General features: G+C 51.5%; 2 protein-coding genes across 7 annotated transcripts in view; both read right to left on the bottom strand.

Moving 5' to 3' along the window:
- Positions 1-286: 286 nt before the first annotated feature.
- Positions 287-10,376, bottom strand: LOC119112015 (39S ribosomal protein L44, mitochondrial). 6 transcript variants are annotated; one of them, XM_037235953.1, is made up of 8 exons: positions 10,274-10,376; positions 8,248-8,365; positions 4,550-4,661; positions 3,731-3,875; positions 2,864-3,064; positions 2,325-2,483; positions 1,383-1,527; positions 287-861 (listed from the first exon to the last, which is right to left on the bottom strand). In XM_037235953.1, the coding sequence occupies exons 2-8, from the start codon at positions 8,330-8,332 to the stop codon at positions 701-703; spliced, it is 1,008 nt and encodes a 335-aa protein (XP_037091848.1). In that variant the 5' UTR covers positions 8,333-8,365; positions 10,274-10,376; the 3' UTR covers positions 287-700. The 6 variants fall into 6 exon arrangements, with proteins under 6 accessions (XP_037091848.1, XP_037091849.1, XP_037091851.1 ...); XM_037235954.1 differs by having other exon boundaries at positions 10,291-10,374; XM_037235956.1 differs by lacking the exon at positions 10,274-10,376 and adding an exon at positions 10,023-10,212.
- A 2,443-nt stretch (positions 10,377-12,819) lies between these two features.
- Positions 12,820-17,632, bottom strand: part of LOC119112871 (39S ribosomal protein L44, mitochondrial-like) — a 7,941-nt gene continuing 3,128 nt past the window's right edge. The window contains exons 5-6 of the mRNA XM_037237162.1: positions 15,362-15,421; positions 12,820-12,871 (exon numbers count right to left, since the gene is read on the bottom strand). Of these exons, the coding sequence (XP_037093057.1) occupies positions 12,820-12,871; positions 15,362-15,421 (112 nt within the window). The remainder of the gene's footprint in view (positions 12,872-15,361; positions 15,422-17,632) is intronic.

The following is a 17,632-nucleotide window of genomic DNA, read 5'->3' as shown; positions in this document are numbered from 1 at the left end:
GATGCATGCATGCTGCAGCGGCACGCCACGCCACCTGCACGTCTCGAGGCCGATGCGACGCACGGGGGCCTCAGTGGGCCGCGGGAACAAAATGACGCCGGGCGAACATTCTCAAGCGCGTCGCCAGCATGTTGTCTCTTCGATACGTAAGTCCAGCAGCGATGTGCCGCCAATTAGAGTTCAAGCTCCGGTTCTGACCAGCATGTGCACCCGGTAGTTTGTGCTGAGTCCTGGTCACGTCCGTTCCTGGGCGGGGCTACAGATCATTGGTAGAAGATGCGATAGCACTGCTGCAGTCTTGATTTATGTTAGACATATCAACGGATCCAATCATTCCGCCCAGCGCACGCCACCACAATGGTTTCTCTTACACAACATACATACACAAGCAACGGGAAAATACTGCACTGTCGCACGATCGTTGGAACAGATGGAAGTTCTGGCTCATTCAGAAGCTAGGGTAGATGAAAAGCAGCGACAAAAATCGCCCCATTATGACTCATCTCAGGCCCGCCCATCCCAGACCCATCGGCCGGAGGTCCCATACGTCCAAAGGCAGGCTGTTCACTGGCACACTACCGTTGGCAGACCAGTTCCGCGTCAGCGCGCTAGACTGCTGTCGGCTCCCGGACACCGGTCCGCCCCACGGCCGCGCCCGAGTCTGCCCGCCCTCGTCCCACTGCCGGTGGGGGCGGCGCCGTCAGAGCGGCCTCCAGTCGGCCAGGGCGGCGGCCGGCGCGTGCGCGGGCTTCCGCTCGGCGCGCAGGTCGAGCGCCGCGCTGGCCTCAGTCACACCCATCAGCCGGTTCAGGGCGTCCCTCGCAGCCAACTCGGACGCCTCGTCCATCGACTCCCCCGGTGCTGGAACGGGCCGCCACCTGTCACGCCGGGCCAACGCCACCACCAGCCGCCACTAACGCCTGGGGTCCAGCCATGGTCATCAGACGGAGACCATAGCCGCTTGATGGTGTTGAATGCGTCAAGCACCCAGTGATCCTATTAAGAATGGTCCGTGTTTACGATAACTGTCCCTTGCATCGCGTTGACTAGACCCTTCATACGGTAAAGCATTTCATCTACGACGCCTGTCAGCTTAGGTGAAGTGCACCATTTCTCCTACACAATACAATCGACAGTTCACGTTCCTTTCTGATCACAAACACACAATGGCCAGACGCTAAGCCCCGTCGAGCCCCTTTGCCTTCCTCTCACCAACGGCCACCACACTACCGAAACAACTGCAATGACGCGTCCTCAAACAGGGAGCTCACTTAAAGAACACAAGTTCACCGGGCTAGACGGTGCGAGGGAACACATCGCTGCCGACCGTCTGCACCACGCGGCCACATCACCGAGACCGGCGCCACTCACGCATCACTCACCGGAACCCATCAGCTGCCGGTCCGAGTAGACGCCGACCAGGTAGGCGGCCAGCAGGGACGAGGGTCCGGCCGAGCGGAGCAGGCGCGACTCCGGCGGACCGCGGCCACACCGGCGCAGCGTGTCACCCAGCACGGACAGCGGCTCCTGCGGGACACAGTCAGACACGGTGGACAGCGGATCCGGCGGGGCATAGTCAGACATGGTGGACAGCGGATCCCGCGGGGCACAGTCAGACACGGTGGACAGAGGCTCCTGCGGGGCACAGTCAGACACGGTGGACAGCGGATCCTGCGGGGCACAGTCAGACACGGCGGACAGTGGCTCCTGCGGGGCACAGTCAGACATGGTGGACAGCAGGTGCTGCAGGGCACAGTCAGACACGGCGGACAGCGGCTCCTGCTGGGCACAGGCAGACATGGTGGACAGCGGATCCTGCGGGGCACAGTCAGACACGGTGGACGGTGGGTGTCGCCACGCATGGCCCGACAGCCGCGTCCCGCACCGCAATGCCAGACACCATCATTACCAGATTCGGAGACAAACGACTAGACAAGGCAGATGTGAGGACCAGCGATACACGACGGTGAATATATCGCCACTGGAGATGGGGGAGAAGGGGCGGAACACGTGGCCCGGCACTATTGATTGCCTCATATCTCCGTGCAAGTGCTTGTGTTCCATGCCCCTTCTCAAGGAGCGCATCCATTCTTAGCAACAATGTTTAAACTCCACTTCCAAGCAGCTTTTCATCTTCAACATTACCGGTGAAAGCGGCCGCGTATGACATCGTCTAAATCAAACACCTAGGGACAGCCAGTGACACATCATCCTGCAATACGCGCTGCTGCCTTTCGCCGCTCTATCCATAAGCGCGACGTCGAGCTGAGAGCCGGCACAAAGCGCGGCGTACAGCCCGCCCACCGGTCGGCTCGCAGCCATACCTCGATCTCCCAGGCGGTGTTGATGTCGGCCGCTGCCAGCCGGGCGATGACGAAGTCGCGCACGAACAGGTGGGCGCGCTGCTCGCCGGCCGAGTTAGCCAGTGCCGCCAGCCAGGCGCACAGGCAGCGCACCAGGGCCTCCTCCGACGGCGGGTACTCCTGCGGCGCGGTGAGGGCGGTCAGATGGCACAGATACGCGACGCGGTGGCGGACGGGAGGACGGTCAGATGGCACAGACACATGACCCGGGGTGAGTGGGAAGGCGGTCAGGGTGCATACCGACGCCGACAGCAGAGGGCGAAAGACGGCGCAGTGCACGATCCGCTTCGATTCGAGGCGTGCTGGCCTGTGGTTCATGCGCGGTTGAATTAGACCCATTTGCCATCTCCCACTATGGATGAAATTAACTCAATTTGGCATCATTTATTCCCAGAGCGAATTCGCTGTCATTTTCTGTTCGCAACAAACGTTAGGTTTGGGTAATCAATTACTCTTGGTGCCTCTCAATCGAATACACTAAGTAGCAGCTGGTCACATACCTCGGAAAGGACGATGTCCCTCAGCCCAATGCCAGACGCCAAGTCATGGAGCTGGCTGCGTGACGTCAGATATGACGTCACGGCCTGTACACCCTCTTCAGGCACGCGCGGCAATGCAGCACGCAGCCAGCCGGCAACATATGACGTCATCAGCTCCCGGCCGCGAACTGCCAACGCGCTGTTGTCCTCAGTTGACTCAGCCTGCAGGACATGAGAGCCAAAGGCCATCAATAATCCCGTGAAAGGGGTAACATGAGACTGGCGAGCGCCATGAGCAGCACCGTTGATAGAATACGTAACGAGCTCTCATACACAGCACGCCGGTCTTTCGCATAGGCGTACATTACTTAACACCCGCACACCAACTGTCAAACTCGGTGCAAACATTTGAGCGTTTCGGCGTAGAAGAGGAATGATTTTGAACATCAACCAATTGCATGTGACACAATAATAATGTCCATGTCACATTCTCTCTTAGGGTGCTGGTAATGAAGCAGTTAAGCTACGCGTCTGGGAAACCGGAACTACGGGGTCTGCACGGTGTCCACCCTTCCAGCCAGGGTGAGAGGCAGGCGACGCCATATAGCCTCAGCAGCTGAGCAGCCGATGACGACGATGCCATGTCACGTTCTCAATGTGGATTAGCACCTAATACCCATCAACTGCCACGATAAATCGATGGGTGTTCAATGCTATCGCCGCAAGGACAATCCAACAGGGCAAATACCGCAGCCACCGCCTGTTCCCAAGACTGGTGCCTGCCTCTGCGCCGCCGAGAGCGCACCTGACCATCCCGACCCTCACATGTACTCGCGCCGCCAGCCCCGGCCGAACAACAGTGGCGGCCGGCAGCGTCCGAAGCCGTACCTCTGGGTCGGGCAGGCCGAGCCGCTCGCGCTCCAGCCGCCTCTGCAGCACGAATGAGCGCTCGGTGAGCGCGCGCCGCACGGCCGCCTCGTCCACCGTCTCGCCCAGCCGGGCAGAGAACGCGTGCAACTCGGCCGGGTAGTTCCTGGCGGGCAGCAGCCGCGCGGTCGGCGAAGGGGCATGGGGCGGCTTACGTGAACAAAGGCTGGCCCACAGGTGAGCAGTGCTTCGGCAGGGACACAGGAGAGAGAGGCAAGCATGCTAGTGGCCAGCCTCGTAGATGCATTCCCTGTTTATTGCAGAGAACTAAGATTGAATGGCATGCCAACAGCGTGTCGATCGTTATGCATTGCACTCTTGAAGCTATGAGCAATGCTCAAGATCACAGCCATGTTCTGATAGTGGTAGGTGGACAGCGGTTAGAGCAATACAAAACAAAAAAAACACGACGCTGAGCGGCGTGAATGCACTCTGCACTTCAAAGGAAAAGATCGTGTATAATGGGTACAGGGATGCAATTCTCGCACACCGCTTCCTTGTCAAAGGGCCGCCTGCTGCCATCAGTGAGGGTAAAACACTTAGTGCTTAAAATGAACAAATAGGTTGTTTTAAACTAGGCCAACGTGATTTGGCGTGTGTATGTCATATGTTACATCGACTGGAGTCACACATCGATCCACGAATAGAAGTGTAAATGAAATGAGATAAATGAAAATGGGAAAAGGAAATAAAATGAGATTGAAGTACGCGAGACGAACTGAGTGAAATCGGGCACGAAAGTGGAAAGAATTGCCGGCATTACCAAGAACCATCGCTTACCATTCCACGAACGACGATCTCGGATGAGGACCAGTGTCTCCATATTTCCTCTTTCTAGCAGCCACAGCTGAAAGAGTAGCCTTCACGTGCTTTGGTAGAAATGTCCGTTTCCCTGTAAACAAGACATTTCCATCCCATAAGAACAAAATATCACGCTTCCTTTGAAGCGGTCGACACGGAAAAACCAACATCGAGCATACCATTTAGGCTACCATCCGGTAATTTCAGACGTACCGTTTTGATTCGAAATCTGCTGTATTTTTCCTCAAAATCTCTTTGATGTGAATTTGACACGACTGTCCCATCCACCCGGTTTTGCCGCAATATTTCATGATCCGTATCCTCTTGTCCATGTTTCATATCCTCTAACCCAGGACAGCTTCCTCGCTCTCGCCCCTTCCTGCGGGTTAGGGCGGGTAGCCGGGCATGATCCTCAGGCCGGTTGCATACGTGACGAACCAGAGCAAAAATTCTCAACAACTTTCACAGAGCAAACCTTTATGCAATATATACTCCCCCTCACATGTCAAGTTGGATCAGGGGAGGTCAGAGATCTAACACCTTAAAATTTCATGACAACTAGAAAGGAGGGCCTGGTGCACACATAGCTAAGAATGTGTCACGTGACATCGTTTCCCCTCACTTTCACCGTAAAGAACTTTGGGAGCGGGTTTACAAGGCCGTGGTCTGATATGGATGGAACTGAACACGCGCTTGGATAGGGGGTCATTTGACCCCCCTCCCCCCCCGAAGGTTTTTCCGGCATGGTTTCCGAACAGCGCGGCGCGGCGGCGTCAAATTTTGCAAAGTTGTAAACGACTGGATAGTGGATCATTTCGCATAATAATTTATATGTATCTTGTAGGGTCGCTGATCTACAACAGGCCAGTCAGGTCATGGATTCAGCAGTCAGTGTCCAGGAATCTGTTCCATCTCATGCAGCAACGGAGTGTTAGATGAAGTCATACATCTCTGAGGTGCTTTCTTAGGCAACACATTGATTAAATGAACAAATGGCATTGATGTAGGGTAACGCATGACGGTCAGACCACGGTCAAATGTGTGCCATTGGGGCTTTACGGCGCACTCAGCTGCCGAGAATATATGGCGTCGACTGCCTCACTCTGGCAGGAAGGGCGGGCACCGCGGGGAATCGAACCCCGTACCTCTGGTTTCCCAGACGCGCAGCGGTCAGCACAGACGCGCTAACCACTACACTACCGGCACCTCATCCCTCCGCCCAATCTCTGGGGTGCTTTATTAGGCAACACATTAATTAAATGAACAAATGGCATTGACGTAGGGTCACGTATGAAGGTCAGACCGAAGTCAAATGTGTGTCATTGAGGCTTTACGGCGCACTCAGCTGCTGAGGATATATGGTGTCGACTGCCTCTCACCCTGGCAGGAAGGGCGGGCATCGCGGGGAATCGAACCCCGTACCTCTGGTTTCCCAGGCGCACAGTGGTCAGCACGGACGTGCTGACCACTACACTACCGGCACGCCGTCCCTCCCCCCCCCCCCCCCCCCCAGGTAAGATCAATCCAGTTTATTACTCTAGGGCTTGCTGTATGAGGTAGCTTCTGGTGCTCATTTCGAATTTATTGATAACAGGAGCCGCACTGCACATCTTCCATGGGCTTCCTAGACGCCTGAACAGGCCATTGACCTAAACTGACCCTGGTAAACATTTTGGTTTTGGGAACAAACTGCCTAGCGTAATCTTTGCAGCCTATTCAAATGCAAAACTCAAAGCAGTCTTGTATGATTTTGGTCACCATGAACTTCAAAAGGTCAAACAAGCCCACTGACCTTAAATCAGCATGTAACCTTTGGCTTAGATCAGATATCGAAGTTCTGGGGACACTCTGGAGGCCAACTTGGTGTTTAACCTTGTTTTATCTTCTTTGACCCAAAGATCACGACCTAGCAATCTTAAACTTTGACATAATTGAGTTCACGTACAAATCAACAGGCCCTGTGAGTTTGGTGCCGCTAGCTTCCTTAGTTCCTGAGATCTTACGGGGGGGGGGGGGGGACTGGCCCTCTCCCGAGCGAAGGGTTTCGCACTGGCCAACCGGGCGCCTGTTAACATTTGCAGATCAAGTGCAAGGGGGAGGTACGGCAAGGTGGTCAAAATTTCATTACGATGAACCGCACGGCTCTGGAAATGCTTTCGACACACCGGAGGGAGGCCCTCCCATCGTCGCCGCGGGGGTTAATAGCTGACATTTTGTGCAACATTATGTGCTTTTCAATATCGTTGTTGCATCGCAAAAACACTCACACTCAGTATATCACGAAGACTGGTAAAACGAAGATATCAAGCAGGATCGGCGTAAGCTGTTAAAATATTCCACGTCACATTGTTCCAGCATAAGAGCACATAACGTGAAAAAAAACAAGCACATCAGGCCTTTCTTACTTAAATCAAGCTTCAAAGTAATGTTATCTTAAGTGTCCTATTTGCGAAACCCCTTGGTGAACTTAATACACTCCGGGCGATGATCTCCTTACGCAGTGCTCTAATTGAATGAAATAAAACGGAATCCCCACGGCATCGGCTCTGACGACCCGCTGATCCCAACCGCATCATCTTCTGCCGGATCTGAGAGACGCATTTCTTTAATTATCACTGAAAGATCAACACGATAAATGATGAAACCCGTTTGAACTCTGGCGAAGCCCTGTCGTCGATACTGGGGTGCAAGGCACTTGCGAGCCTCGTGTTTACGTGAAATACACTTACTTTGTCATTCAGTTATCACATTCACCGTACGTGTCCTAAGATGCCTTACAGATACTGTACTGGACATGAAGCCTTGACGAGGGTGCAGTCTCCAATAATGGAACACAGCATATATACTGTTAAGCCCAGGTTGAATGCCAAATATTTAAAACTAAACAAACAGAAAAAGCATTCACATTACCAGCGAGCAAAGATTCGCCACTATTGTGGCCCTTCCCCTATGGCTAACACAGAATCAAATATATGCCATGCCAAGATGGCAATATTACATTGCTCAAATCATTATACAGGGCCTTAAAAAGCTTGCAGCATGTTTGCTTATCAATAAAACACGGTGATGTAACATCAAGCATTGTTCGCAAGGAGAGTTCTGAGGAACTGAATTAGCCAAACAGTTAGTGTTGAACATGCTGTCCCAAAATGGTTGGCATGAGGACTGTCTATAAATTATGCTATGCATTATTGACCATTTTCAACAGCCCTCACACTTGATAACACATTGGTTATGCTGGGCAAAAACCCCTTCTCCAGTTGCCTCAGGCTAAACTGAGCTAGAATTGTGGAGCATAGATGAACATGATGCTTGTCATGAGAGTGGACCAATGGTATCTGGCTTTGAGAATGTTGTTACGTGTTGTAGCACCCCACAAAGATGCACACTCTTTTGTTGTTATATGTCATAGCTGTGGTAAAGGAAACATGTAAGTTGGGTGAAGTAGTGGCATCACCTGAAGCGAAGCAAATGCTGACCTGAAAACAACTTTTAAGTACACCATATCAAATAAGACAGCAAAACAACAAAACTGAATACTGAGGCATTCTTTAAAATCTGTGAGGCACTGCAAGCAGTTCAATACTCTAACCTGGTGCAAGACATGAAGCCTGAGTCATAACAACTTTCTAAGCATGGATGATGTTTGGGGAAGGAAGAGCAATATGTGCCAGTACCTGTGACCAACACTGACAGAGGAGGGTGACAGAGCCTCAGCATGTTCTGGCTGCATACGATGACACGTAGGTAGGGGACAGCCATACTGTACACTCAGATGAGTAGGTGTAGGTGACCCTGAAATAAAATTCACCCATGGTCAGCTGCCATATCAATAAACAATCTTAGGCCTTCACTTTGGCACTCATACATGCTAGCACAATACAGGTACCAGGTGCATAGTTTAACAAAATGAGTGATGGGCTTAACAGTGAGAAATGACAAAACATCTCCAAAATGCACCAACAAATGGGCCCCTCCTCCCCATATTTATCCTGCTTTGTCCTTCAAGTTGGGGATCCTAGGTTGTGGGATGGGGCTGAAACCCTACCCCAACTGAACAGCAATCTACACCCTCAAATGAACCTACCCAGGATTTGCTTCAGGGGGGAGAAGGGAGGAATGTCATCTGTTCTCTGCACTCCAGCAACTTAGGACTAAATTCCAAAGAGCTTACCCCATACTTTGTGTAAACCTGTTAACTTGGTGGGCACAGGGCATGGCCCTAATGCCTTGCCCCCTGACCTGGTTACACCCCTGATAAAACAATACAAATGACAACACACTGTAAGATGTTGCTTTAATGCCCTGGACTAGCAGTCTGAGATAAGTGCCATGCCTACTCTAGTTGTCCCTGTTAAGAGTTTATACTGCCAGTCATTGCTCTTTGCAGAGGTCAACTGCTTGCACATCTAATTGCTGTGGGGCTAAAATCTAAAAACAAAGCTGTCCCTGTTGGGTTCACATGACCATTTTGTAAATGGCCATCTCAGGTATGATGGAATGGGGACTGCATGTCCATTCAATGTCTTTTGTCAATGTCAATGTCTGATATCCCCATTGTTTTTAGAGATCTTTGCAAAGGTCAACTGTTTGTGCACCTAACTGCAATGGGGCTCATACTTATTTGCCATGATCACACTCTGTGACTATTTGTTCCATTCAATTTCAAGGAAGTCTTAAGTCTATGACAGGCTAATAAACACATCTGTCCCTGCAACTTTCTCTGAGCCCTAGATGGATATGAGATTTCTCTCAGTGAACTTATCCACTGTTGTGGCTGTTGCAGATCCCAACAGAAGCAGCAGATTCAGGGCAATTATCAGAAGGAAGGGGGGAGGGGGTATTGGGAAGGGGGATGGAAGCTCAACTTCCAGCAGGGAAGCTTTGACATGTTAACACAGGGGTTCCCCTAACACAGGAAGACTGAACATCCCCATTTATTGGCTAAAGTTCTGGAGATGATGTGCTGTTAAAGTCTTGCGACCATTATGAAAACCTTGAGAGCGATGAATATTTCAAAAGTGCAGTTGTGGTGGACAACAGTTTAAATGGCAACAATGTGCCAAAAACTGATCTCAGCTGTCACCTCAACATTGTGCATGATGCAAAGAGTATATTACACTCTGCACAAATACAAATGCATGCATTGTGCAAAAGATTTAGCCAATCTTAGGACAGAATAATTTGACAGCAGATTGCTGATACCAAGATATATTTCTGGGACCAAGGAGGCAAATTCTCTGCTAAGCAGGACATGTCTGTGAAAGGAAGAAGTCTGTTCCCGAAGGTTCAGCTACACTATTGTGGGATTTCAAGGAGAAATCCACACACGACTTGACAAACACGCGCTTAAACACCACCTGCACACCACACCTTGTCTTGGATAAGGGCGCATAGCCTCCTGGGCTCTTTTTTGTGGGTCAATGCAGGCCTCTTTTTTCCCTCGACGCACCCAGTCACCTCCGAGGGGGGGAGGGGCGATTTACTTCCGGCAAAAGGCCAGGCAACGATTACGTTAAACCGGCTTATGCTGTTCTGCGCAAAGCAAGGGAGAGGGTATTTGTAAGTGACGTTACGTTAACCTGGCTCCTTTTTGTCCAGCAAGATCATAGCAAGTGTATCAGACCGCAGCAACAAATATATTTATTTAACGACCACATAACACGCATTCAACACGTTTGAACGACAAGTGAGCCTCCTCACCGGCCCTTCCGCCTTACTCCTGGGGTGCCGTGTGTCCTGTGTGGGATGTCCGTGTCAGCGATGGCCTTGGCTCAGCTGACTTCTCGGCGACCTATGCGATGGATGGATGCCAGCCCGCTTCATCGCAGCAACGGGGGGGGGGGGGGGTCAGCCCCGGTCTCCGTTGCTGCCCGGCACGACCTTGTGGTGTTGTGTGATGTTATTGAGTTCTCGAACGTCTTGACTAAGAAAAACCAGGACTCCTAGCCAGTAGGGGAAAAACCTGCAATCTTTGCTAAATTATGCAAGAAAAACCCCTTTATTCAAATGAATATATCTTATCCTGTACAGTGCAAAAACTCAAAGAGGAGAACGATCAAATCAGGATAAGAATCACCGAGGAGAGAATGGAGATTGAGTGGAAGCCGGTTAGCGTTGGTGTAAGTGATGAGCGGCTGCCTTGATCGTTGATATACCGGACACACGAGGAGGAAGTGATTTATTGCGAAGGGGATGCAGCGGCGATGACACAGCGGAGGAGGAGCGCGTTCGAAAAGGTGACAGTGGGTGATTTCGGAGTGACCGATACGCAGTCTGGCGAGCAGCACTTCCTTCAGGCGATGATCTTGATTAATTGTCGGCCAGTGCTGAAGTATGGGTTTGATTGGATGAAGGTGGTGATGAGCACGTTGATGCCATTCGGATTGGAGAAAGAGACGGAAAGGTAAATTGATAACTGCTAGAATATCAGAAATGGGACAATGAAGATAATTACGTTCCGGAAGCATGAGACTTCGTTTTGCTTCTTCGTCAGCAGTGCTGTTTCCATGAATATTTGCGTGTCCAGATATCCAGAGAATTAGTGCGTGCGTTTGCTGAGGAAGGGAGCAGAGCGTTCGTCGTATGCCGTTTAAAGTTGGGTGGGATGAATTATGGAGGGTGATGAGAGCTTGTAACGAAGAATGAGAGTCGGTGCATATGGCTGTCCTTTGTAGATTCCCTTGCTTGATGTAGAGCAGGGATTGCTGTTAGTTCAGCCGTATACACAGCATTGTAATTTGACAGCCAGTTTGATTTGTGGTAATTATGATGTACGAGGGCAGCTCTTGTGCGACCATCGCATCGGGAGCCGTCAGTATAAATAAAGGTCTGCTGGTCATATTCTCCTTTGAACTCAGCGAAGCGTGCATGCACTTCGGTTTCTGATACGTTTCGTTTCTTGCATTTAAACAACAAAATTACGTTAGGTATAGGGTCGCCCCAAAAAGGTCGGGGACTGGGAGTTGGGTTGCAGGGAGTGTCGGGGAGATTAAGCGCTCGCCGCGCTCGAATAACACGAGTGCTGATGGTTGGATGCTTGAGTTCCTCGTTGGTAAGTGTGCGGTTGGGGCGGAGGTGTTCGAGGGCGTTGTATGTGGGGTCACCAACGTGGCCTGTGGCGCGCGCGTAAAATCTGAGAAGTTGTAATTTTCGTCGGTGTGATAGGGAGGGGATATTCGTGTCCGCGAACATATTTGGGACTGGGGAGGTGCGAAATGCACCAGTCACTGTGCGGAGGGCTGCGTTTGGGATGGTCTCCAGGGTTTCGACTTTTTTGGAAGAAATAGTATAAAAAAGAAAGCCATTGTAGTCCAAGATCGGGGCGTATCAGGGAGGTATAGAGACGGGGAAGAGTGCGTCTGTCGGTGCCCCACTCCCGCCCTGCTATGCATTTCATTATGTTCAATCGTCTGGCACATCGTTACCTAAGGTCACCAAAATGAGCATTGAAAGCAAGACGACAATCTTATGTTATTCCAAGGTATTTAAAACTATCAACTACAGGGATTATTTCACCATTAAGATTCAGGGGTGGGGGGGGGGGAGATTGAACATTATTTCGCCTAGAGAAGATGATTACAGCTGACTGTGGGGGAAATCTGCAGTCCCTACCGTGCACACCAGACGTGAATATCATTTACAGCTAATTGTATATAATGCAGCGCGCGATCGACATTAGCATGCGTATGCCACACAGCGAGGTCGTTCGCGTATAAAGAATACTGAAAATGTGTAAAAATATTATTAATATTGAAAACATCATTTATCATCACAAGGAAGAAGGTTGGAGATAAGACACTGCCCTGAGGAAGGCCGTGGTCCTGCGTCGTCGGAGAAGAATAAGTATTTCCGCAACGCACAGAAAACGTCCTATCAGTTAGGAAGTTTTTCATGAAAGCGGCGAGCCAGCCACGAACTCCGATTTCATGTGGTTTAATCAGGAGGGCACTTTATTCACCCTGTCGAAAGCGGCCTTTTAATCCATGAATAGTGCTACTGTAGAAGATTTAGTCTGAAATCCGAGCTGAACTGAAGCTATAATGTGGACCAGGCTGTCCGCCGTAGAGCGGCTGGGACGAAAGCCGTTCTGAAAAGGTGAAAGAAGGTGATTTGACTCAAGGAACACCCTGATACGTCCGTTGAACATTTATTCGAATATTTTAGAAGCACAGCTAGTAAGTGAGGTGGGGCGATAGTTCGAAGGGTCAGAGGGAGGCTTATAAGGCTTAAGTATAGGGATAAGTGCGCTAGAGCGCCATGAGTGTGCGAGTACCGAGTATAGCGCGCGAGTAGTAGTACCTAGACCGAACGGCAGATGGCAGAGCGTCTCGCGGAGTACAGAAGTGCAATCTAGTTCCGACCGCCGACTCGTGTGCACCTTTGCGGAGACAGACTCGAACAATGAGGGAGGGAAGGAGCCGTTAACCCACATATCGTTGAAAGCCGACAGAAGGTTGGTGAGTCCAGACCTAGTAAGATTTCTAAAGAAGGGGTAGGCTAAATGGTCTGGACCGACAGAAGTGTTTCCGCTCTTACTGATCGCAGGGTCCAATTCATAGGGTGTGAAGAGTACGGTGCATGTCTCAGTGTTAGCAGACGTGAAGTTGAGTGCGAGCAGTGTGGCATTAAGTGTGTTAGCGATCTGTTGGGAATGCTGCTCGGATGATGCTACACGGGCGAAGTGTGCAGCAAATTTTGTGGCGACTTCGAATGGGATGCTGTAGTGTTGTTTGCTGACTACAAGGTGCGGGGTTTTATAATGTGGCGTGCGCTTGTTTGTGGAAACCGAATCAGTGACCATATTTTAAATAGAGGGGTAAAGCAATTGAACGTATTTGAAGATTGCTCCCAGCGTACCTGTTTTGCGCGTTTAATGATTAAATCGACTCGATGCTCTGCGAAACTCCTCTTCATGAGCTCTGCAAATGCAATTACGAAAGGCACGCATAGCCCGGCGTCACAGGGCTACTGCGCGCTGACACTCATCGTTCCACCAGGGCGCACGTTTGTGCTCTGGTCGACGATGAGTGTGTGGAACGAACTGGTGCGCTGAGGCCAAAATAGTGTTTAGAAATGTAGGGAGGTCGGGAGTTGTGCCTGAAGGGTGTGCCTCATCTATATAATTTTGGAAAGATGCCCAGTCCTCTCTGCGAACATTCCATCGGGGAAGAAAATAGAAGTATTTGCCCTGATGGGACTTCTAAATTTATGCGGATCGGGTAGTGGTCACTAAAAGCGTGTCTGATTGAACATTGTGCGTAAAGAGTAGTGCTATGCGGGGTGTTGTTGGGGCTAGATCTATAACGGAGCATGTCACTGTGCCTCCGTGGTGATGTGCATGCGTAGGTGTCAGTTCGTTGATACATATGAGGTCATGAGTGTCCATGAGTGTGTGTAAAACTCCCCCTCCCCTTGTTTGTGTCGTGCTACAACCCCATGCACGATGATGGGCGTTCAGATCCCCAAGAAGGAGGCAGGACGAGGGAATCTGTGCGAGTAAGGCGGAGAGATCAGCTAAGGAGACAGGGCTAGTGGGGCTAACGTATGTAGAAAAAAAAGTAAGATCTAGCTGTGCTAATTTTACGTTTATTGCAACTGAATTGAAATTAGTATTAAAATGAACTTGACGATGCAAAAGGTTATTTGAGACAAGCAAGGCCGAACCGTCTCGGCGCAGGGTTTCGTTGACGCTATGTGTGTAGAGGCAATAACTCTTGAAGCTATAATTTTTAAAAAAATCTGAGTTGTTAAATAAGGTCTCTTGAATGGCGGCTATCAATGGTTTGTTTTTGATCATATATTCCTTGAATTCTGCCCAATGGGATGCCAGAGATCTCGTATTCCATTGGAGCAAGAATTCACCGAACTGGGGATTCATTTAGGGCAGGGAGGGAGACCATCCAGCGGAGCGGCAGTGAGAGAGCGATCGCGGGGCGCGACGACGGGAGCGCGTAACGGGTCAGGCTCGGCGTTCGACTGAGGGACTGGCCCGGGGGGTTGGAGTCGGGAGCGCGGCGGGTGAGGCATCGAATGGGGCTTCTTGGGACGCCGGTGCGGGTGGAGTGGACCAACACCGACGTGTTGGGGTGGGAGAGAGGCTCTCCGAGTTTGGTGGGGTGAGTCTCTGCTCGGAGAGGCTCGCAGCTGCCGGGTTCGCGGTAACTGGGTTGGATGGCGCGGGCTCGATCGTACGCAGCACTGGGCGCGGCTGACCTGCTGGGGAGGGGCGGCGTGCTGAGGAGGAGCGTTGGGTGGGCTAGGGCACAACACTGGTTCGATACCTCGGGCTCCTCAACAGGACGCGGAGGAGGGAGGGGGCGCCGCCGCGGAGCTGGTGTTAGAGGGGGAGGATGAGAGTACGCCTCCCGCGGTGTGGGCCACTCCTGAGGCTGGAGCACTCAGACGGGTGCATAGGCCGCTGCCGCTGCCTGCTGCTGGCGCTCGCGCAGCGCCTCGCGCTGCACATGCCAAGCGGGACTGGCGCGGTGGTCCCCAGCTGCGTGCGGACCTTTACATGTGACGCAGCGCGAGTTTTCCGCGTCACACTCCCGCGTGTGATGAGGGTCGGCGCAGCGGCCGCAGGTCGGGCGCGCAGCTCGGCAGGTCCGGTCAGTGTGGCCGAACCGTTGGCACGTGCGACACTGCTGGGAAGGGACCCTGGCCTTTACCGGGACCATGAGGTATCCGCGGTGGATGGCACGTGGGAGCTTTAGCCCCCTAAATCGCAGGCGGACGAGTGGGTTGGGGCCCAGGCCGGGACGGCGGGAGGACAGGCGAGTAACCTCGCACACCCTTTGCTCGGTCAGCTCCTCTAGTAGCTTGTCATCCGACAGCTCGGTGAGCTCCGGGCTGTAGACGACCGCCTGGATGGTGTTCAGGCGGTCTGCGATGGTGGCCCCAGAAAAACTGCTCTTGAGCAGGGCCTCTGCCTGACCCTCCGAAAAACTGTAATTAGTAGAGCTCCCGAGCGCAGCGGTTTGGCTCCATCCACTTCGCCGGTGTGGAGCTCGAGCTCCCGACGGATGACAAAAGGGTTGGTCGTGCGGAAACTCTTTCCGTCGACGTTTCTGATGAGCATGAAGCTCGGTCCCTCCGGAGGGGAAGTGGAGGGGGGTAGACAAGCCCCTCGCCAGGCCGGTCGCCGGAGGGGAGATGTTGATGACATCTTGGGTCTTAACCTTAAACGTAGCTTAAATTAACTTATGGACTGGTTATTACGACTTAAAACTAAATAACACAACCCCGACACACATTCGGCTGTCGTCAGCACAAGTGCAGATCAGCTACCTGCCCAGTCGTCCTTACAGCGGCTGGCAGGTGGCAGCACTTCCCGGTGGCGGGAAGGGGCGGAGCCTAAATTAAGGCGTGAGCACGGGACGCCGAAGGAGAAATATCCTAATTACTGTTTTGAAGTTAAGATAGGCGAGACGGAATATAATGAACGCTACCAGGGCAATGTGTGATGGAATCTTAACAAAAGCACCACCACCACATTGCCCCACAACGACAGAAAACCAACGCAGAAACAGCAATCTGAAACACGACCGCCGCGAATCACGCCGCAAAGAACCGTGCGGCCGCCTGGGCTTAAGCGTCCGTCTCAGTTGTTTGCGTTGCGTCCCTTTTGTATTTAGACCTTCCTCGCAGCTTTCTTTTGGTATACTGTGGAGACTAAGCATGGTAGAGGAACATGGAAGATTTAGCCGCGGGATGGATCCTGGGGCAAAGGATGCATTAATACTCAGTAGTTAATAATATATCCAGCTACAGAATTAGGAGTCACTGTGTCTACAAACAAGTTAACTACTCATTTATACCACCAACCCTGATAGTCTTTCAGCCTGTTGGCCTGTTAGCCTTGTACCAACCCAACCCGTGTTATAATCATCATACATGCAAAAATCGTACATTCTGATGAGGCTTAACTGTTCCATGACTCACTGCTCATTCCAGAAATGTGTGCGAATATCAAAATGACGGATAATTTCTTCTCAGTCCAACGGGGAACCGCCAGCCGCACGCCACCAAGACATTCCCACTATTCAAACTAATGGGTTGTGTAACAGTCAGCTGGCTAACTGACAGGGCTCCATACCACTGACGTCATCAAGTATGGTATACTTGACGTCATGCAGGCTATGCTTCCAAACTACCCTCTTTTCTCAAGCAAGCTCTATGTTGCCCCTTTTTTGGGGCCGGACGGTTCTACCTCGTTAGATAGCCTTGCACCAACCCTGGCCGCGTTTCTTTTGTCGCGGTTGTTCCATATTTGCCCTAGTGGTAGGCCAGCGCATTCATTCCGGTAGACTACAAACGCCACTGGTGAAGAAAATCTGCTGGGAGGGTACCAAGTAAGAGCCAGTTTTCTCGCTGGGCTTATACGCCCACGAGATGGGTGTACCTTACGCTCATTATTTCCTCGCGTGTCAAACTTGTCATTTCCTGTCGAATGCTGTCAAGTTTTTTTATTTTTTGTTTTGTTGGTTGTTTGTTGTCGACATGCGACGTGGAACATGCAAGTTAGAATTTGGCTACGGTTGTGGACAACCGTTGCCATATTTAGGAAAGCTCGAATTGGACACCATTCGATTGGAAACCTCGAAGTTAGACATCGCGGAAAATTTGAATGAAAACAAGGTACTTCTTTCAGAGTGAGAGTGCAAGTGTAACTGTCTAGGCAATTCGGGGACAACCCAGAAGACCTATGCCCACTGGACCTACGCTCACGAGGCCTACGCTCGCTGGACTTACGCTCACTAGACCACACACGCCCAGGAGGCATACGACGACGTGATGTCCACATTATCGAATCGCTGTTGGCGGGCCCGTCACCACCTACCGTGGAGAGGGTAAACGAAATCTGATATTAAAGGTAAAGGTACCAGATAGCGTTGTCCGCCGCTGCTCCAGGGGTGTCCATTGCACCTTAGTACCGTTACGGAACAAAGGTCGTGGAGAGAGAGAGAGAGAGAGAGAGAGAGAGAGAGAGAGAGAGAGAGAAGAGAGAGAGAGAGAGAGAGAGAGAGAGAGAGAGAGAGAGAGAGAGAGAGAGAGAGAGAG

The sequence above is a fragment of the Pollicipes pollicipes genome, unplaced genomic scaffold (genome assembly GCF_011947565.3).
Source record: "Pollicipes pollicipes isolate AB1234 unplaced genomic scaffold, Ppol_2.1 Scaffold_7261;HRSCAF=8764_pilon_pilon_pilon, whole genome shotgun sequence".
NCBI lineage: Eukaryota > Metazoa > Arthropoda > Thecostraca > Pollicipedomorpha > Pollicipedidae > Pollicipes > Pollicipes pollicipes.
This window is presented reverse-complemented; position numbering and strand designations above follow the sequence as displayed.